Source organism: Dreissena polymorpha, chromosome 8 (genome assembly GCF_020536995.1).
Source record: "Dreissena polymorpha isolate Duluth1 chromosome 8, UMN_Dpol_1.0, whole genome shotgun sequence".
NCBI classification, from domain to species: Eukaryota; Metazoa; Mollusca; class Bivalvia; order Myida; family Dreissenidae; genus Dreissena; species Dreissena polymorpha.
The window spans coordinates 91,090,602-91,095,929 of NC_068362.1; the positions used below are offsets into that span (position 1 = coordinate 91,090,602).

The 5,328-nt window shown below is 40.5% G+C and overlaps 1 protein-coding gene across 1 annotated transcript; it reads right to left on the bottom strand.

Moving 5' to 3' along the window:
• Positions 1-2,979: 2,979 nt before the first annotated feature.
• On the bottom strand, positions 2,980-3,771 carry LOC127840731 (uncharacterized). Its single transcript, XM_052369147.1, has one exon. It carries the CDS (start codon positions 3,769-3,771, stop codon positions 2,980-2,982), a length of 792 nt encoding a protein of 263 aa, XP_052225107.1.
• Positions 3,772-5,328: the final 1,557 nt, after the last annotated feature.

Sequence of the window (5,328 nt, forward strand, 5' to 3'; positions counted from 1 at the left end):
GGATCAAAGAGAGAATGTGACCACTTAAGTATTAACAGACCATTTCTTATATTTGACCTAGTGCCCTAATTTTTGATAGAATATGAAACCCAAAATGACATAGAGATGACTAGTCTCACAAAAATCTTGCAAAGAGGTGAAACCCAAATTTAAACATTGTAAAATGATATCTTATGTGTTCACAATAAACTTTGAATAAAATACAACAGACAAAGAGTGATAACAAAAGCTCACCTTGTCACGTCATAACAAGTGAGCAAGATAACCAAAACTATGACATCATATAATTGCTCAGTTACTTCCAATAACAATACAATGTTACTTTTGAAACAAATACAATACTTTGCCTTGTCTTACTACAGGCTGCTCTTTAACAAGATAGCCCTGTATCGCTCACCCAAAACTCCTTCTATAGTGTCAAAAACTTGTGTATGATTTGACTAAGTTGTAACCTAGCTTTAGCCTGCAAATGATCAACTTGCAAATTAAGCTCTTGATTTGATTAAGATGGACATTGTAAGCAATTTCCATGAAAATCAGGAAGATAATGTGACCTGTAGAAAGGTAAAGGAAGTTTTCTATATTTTGACCTAATGACCTAGTTTTTGACAAACTACCAACTTTCAAACTGAAACTTTATTTCATCGAGATAACATTCTGTCCGATTTTCATGAAGATCTGGAAGAAAATGTGACCTCTGGAGTGTTCACTAACCTTTTCTGTGATTTTGGTTTGTTGACCTAGTTTGGACCACATATGACCTACTTTCAAACTTAACCTAGAATTGACCAAAATGAACATTTACCATCATAAGACAAACAAGGGCTGTTTGTAAAACATGCATGCCCCCATATGGGTTGTCAGTTGTAGTGGTAGCCATTGTGTGAATACTTTTTTTGTCACTGTGACCTTGACCTTTGACCTAGTAACATGAAAGTCAATAGGGGTCATCTGCGAGTCATGATCAATGTACTTAAGAAGTTTCATGATCATAGGCGTAAGCATTCTTGAGTTATCATCCGGAAACCATTTTTCAAAGTTGAGTCACTGTGACCTTGACCTTTGACCTAGTGACCTGAAAATCATTAGGGGTCATCTGCGAGTCATGGTCAATGTACCTATGAAGTTTCGTGATCCTAGGTATAAACATTGTTGAGTTATCATCCGGAAACCATTTTACTATTTCGGGTCACCGTGACCTTAACCTTTGACCTAGAGACCTGAAATTCAATAGGGATCATCTGCGAGTCATGATCAATGAATTTAGTAAGTTTCATGATCCTAGGCATAAGCTTTCTTGAGTTATCATCAGGAAACCATTTTACCATTTCGGGTCACCGTGACCTTGCTCTTTGACCTAGTGATCTCAAAATCAATATGGGTCATCTGCGAGTCATGGTCAATGTACCTATGAAGTTTCATGATCCTAGGCATAAGCATTCTTGAGTTATCATCAGGAAACCATCTGGTAGACGAACATACGGACATACGGACCGATATGTGCAAAACAATATACCCTCTCTTCTTCGAAGGGGGGCATAATAATACATACTGTTTGATATACTGTAAATAATGTAACTACACATCCAAGTAGTGAGTCCATCAAACTATTGCAACCGAAACACCTGGTGTGCCAAGGCACCAGCAGAAGTCAAATGCCTTCTGACTTAGTGCACTTTACCATTTATATTTGTATGCATTTGTATGTATTTGAAAAAATGTATAATCTTAAATGACATCTTTTGACCATGCATGTCCTAGATTTCAAAATCCAGGCCCTGGTCTGACACATTGGTAACATTAATGTCGCGGTGGTGTAGTGGATGAGGTGTCCGCCTAGCGATCGTGAGTTCGTGGGTTCGCTTCCTACTCGGGGAGCAATCTCATTATCTCCTCCACAGACACCAAGTACTGGTTCTTCCCAGGAAACGGACTCGACAATGTCCACATCTGCCTATAATAGGCCTTCCTGTAATAGTCAGCAATTGACTGTAGGAAGTACGAAGTAGAAGAGGTAGAAGTTAACGTTAAACTGTTACCAGGCTTCTGAATTTAATTAGCCAGGTCACAAGAAACGGGCAGTCTAATCAGTATCCAATTAAACTATTTGCCATTGTCAGAAAACCGCTCTTAAGCAAACATCTTTCAAGCAACTGCAGGCTGAACTGGATCTAAACTGGCCACAATCGCATTAATGTCTCTTTTACTGGGATACAGTTCATTTAAAGTGATATTATGGCCATCTAACAGTTAATAGGTGTCTATCGCAACCGTTGTTTATTTTTGGTGTTTTCACTTCATATTCACTTATATGTTAATGCAGCATCAACATACTAAAACAATATCCATGACAGAGAAAAATAATGCATTTGAATATCGGCCGTACTTTCATTTGACCACTGATCATGCATGTACGTTTTGAACCTAAATTTAGTTTTAGTGCAGATTCGTTCATACGACACAAAGACACAATTTTGTTTTACGGATCATTTCGGTTTACAGGACTAGGTGGGTCACGTAAGTAAATCGAATATAAAATATAATTTTTTTAAAAACTGGTAGCAAGATGAGTTGCAGAAAATTGATCAGTAACCACAATTTAACTAACTCTTTTGATGTGGTAATTCTTTTCATCTCAATTCAACAGTGCAAAATGCTCATACTATCACTTTAACTTTAAAGGGATCTTTTCACGTTTTGGTATATTGACAAAAATTGAAAAAAAGTTGTATCGGATTCGCAAATTTTCGTTTTAGTTATGTTATTTTTAGGAAACAGTATTACTGAACATTTACCATGGTCTAATATAGCCATTATATGCATCTTTTAACGATTTAAAAATTATAAAGCGTTGCAACGCGAAACGATTGAATATTTTGGAGAGTTATGTTGTTGTTGTTTAATTGTGTGAAACTACGAAGATTGCTTATATTAGGTATAAAATACGTCTTCTTCTTCTTCTTCTTCTTTGCGTTCGCGCTACACAATCATGCCAGTTTCTGCAATGAATGTTGTAGTCCGTCTTAGATCTTCCAGACCTCCATACAGTTTTCTGTTGAGGGTTGTGTCTTCGGACCACTCCGCAGCTCGCTCCTGATCGTGTCTTTTGCATCTTTGAAGAAAATGTTCAGCAGTTTGTTCCTCTTCTCCACATGGACAGAGTGGTGAGGGTACCAGCTTGTATTTTCTGTACAAGTGGGCATTCAGTCTGTTGTGTCCTGAGCGTAGTCGAACCATCACTACTTGTTCTGCTCTGTTAAGCAGGTGATAAGCATCTTGCTTTTGCTGGGGCCTGGTGATTGCCTTTATGATGCTGACTTTCTCTCTGTATGTAACCTGGGTATTTGGTTGCTCTGTTTTTGCTCCCTGTTTAGCTAGTTGGTCAGCCTCCTCGTTTCCTGACACTCCACAGTGGGCAGGTATCCACTGGAGTGCTATGTTGAGGTTATTGCTGAGTCTTGTCATAAGTTTTGCTAGTTTTGGGGAGGTGTTGTTTGTCAGAGCTTCAAGGACTGATCTTGCATCTGTGAGGAATACTACTGAAGTGGTATCTTCAGGTGAGTTCTCAATCATAGAGGCTGCCTTCATGAGTGCTTCTGTCTCAGCTTTGTAATTGCTGCACCTCTTTCCTGTGGCCATGAAGTGTGTTTCATTTCTGCCTGATGGATATCTGATGAGGATCCCAGCTCCTCCGTCTTCAACGGCTCTAGTAGCTGATCCGTCTGTGTATACATGTGTCCACAGATCTGATGGGAAATCCTCGTTTATCATGGCTAAGGTATGACTTCTTTTCAGGATTTCATTGTGTGCTTCTGAATCAAGTAGGGGGACAGTAAGTCTGATTTGTACTTTTGACAGATCATTTGCTGTTGGATTAACAATGTCTTCAGAGCTGAGTGGAGTTGTTTGAGTGTCCAGCTGTTGTGCAAACTATCTGTTAAGTGTCTTCACTTGGTGTACAAAGCTACCTCTCTTCAGCCGGTTTTTAGTACCTTCAGTTAATCTAGCTTTTATTGGATGGTCAGGTAGGGATTTGAACTTTTCAGCCTGTAGTAGTACTTTAGTTTGTCTTCTTTCATGCAGTGGCTGTATACCAGTAAGTTTTTCCATGAAGGCAATGGGTGTCGACTTGGTGGCCCCTGTTATGATTCGCAGTGCTTGGTTCTGTACCTTGTCGAGGGCTTGCTGGTTGGTCTTGGCTGTAGTGGACCATGCTGCTGAGCTATATTCCATTGTGGGTCTCACTGTGCCCTGGTATATGGTTTTCAATATTTGCTCATTAGCACCCCATGTTGTTCCAGCAAGTTTGCGCATCAAAGCAAGTTTCCTTCTGGCGGTTCCTTCAATACGGCTGATATGTGGCTTCCAAGTTTGCCTCTTGTCAAATGTGACTCCTAGGTATGTAGCCTCATCTTCTTCCTTCAGCTGTGTTCCTTCCATCATGATCTTTCCAGCTCTTTGCTTTGTGGACATGGTGAATAGTGTTGTGGATGATTTTTCCTTGTTAATGGAGACACACCAGTCATTGGCCCATGCTGTAAGCTTGTCTATGGCTCCCTGCATTCTGTATGTGGCCGTGGTTGCATGTTCTTCCTTACACCATAGCACCAAGTCATCTGCATAAAGTGCGGCTTTTACTCCCTTTGGTAGCTCAGACACTATGTCATTGATGAAAAGCACAAAGAGTGTTGGAGATAAGACTCCACCTTGGGGGACTCCATGGCGCAGTAGGAACTTCCTGCTTTTTGTTTGGTTCAGACTAACCCTGGCTCTCCTGTTATATAAATATGCCTTGATCCAGGTCAGCATGGATCCGTCAACTCCGTTCCTCATAAGTTTCACTTGTAAACCATCAGTCCAGACTTTTTCGAACGCCCTTTGAAGGTCAATCCAGACTGTCAAGACTACCTTCTGTTCTTGAAATGCGTCTTCGACCTCTTGTGATAAGTAAGTAGTCTGGTCTTCAGTTGAGCGAAACTGTCGGAAACCTGCCTGTTGGGGTGCCAGTAAATCATTGGTCTCCAGATACCACTTGAGGCGTGCATTAACAATCCTCTCCATTGTCTTGACAGCACAGCTGGTGAGACTGATCGGCCGGTAACTTGCGGCTTTCTTAGGGTCCTTTCCTTTCTTGTGGATTGGAATCATGGTAGCCTCTTTCCAGATTTGGGGAAGTTTACCTTGTTTCCAGCTGTAATTGTATATGTCAAGGATAAAATACGTCAACCATTTATACTTGGCAGAATAGTCGAGCAGGCTAATGCGTTTTTACTCCAGGACTAAGGGGGTCACTGGTTCGAGCCCTGCTGCGGACTTCTTTTTTATAGA

What these genes read in the sequence shown, in the direction of transcription:
- LOC127840731 (XM_052369147.1), bottom strand. Translation starts at nt 3,771, where the DNA reads ATGATAAACGAGGATTTCCCATCAGATCTGTGGACACATGTATACACA.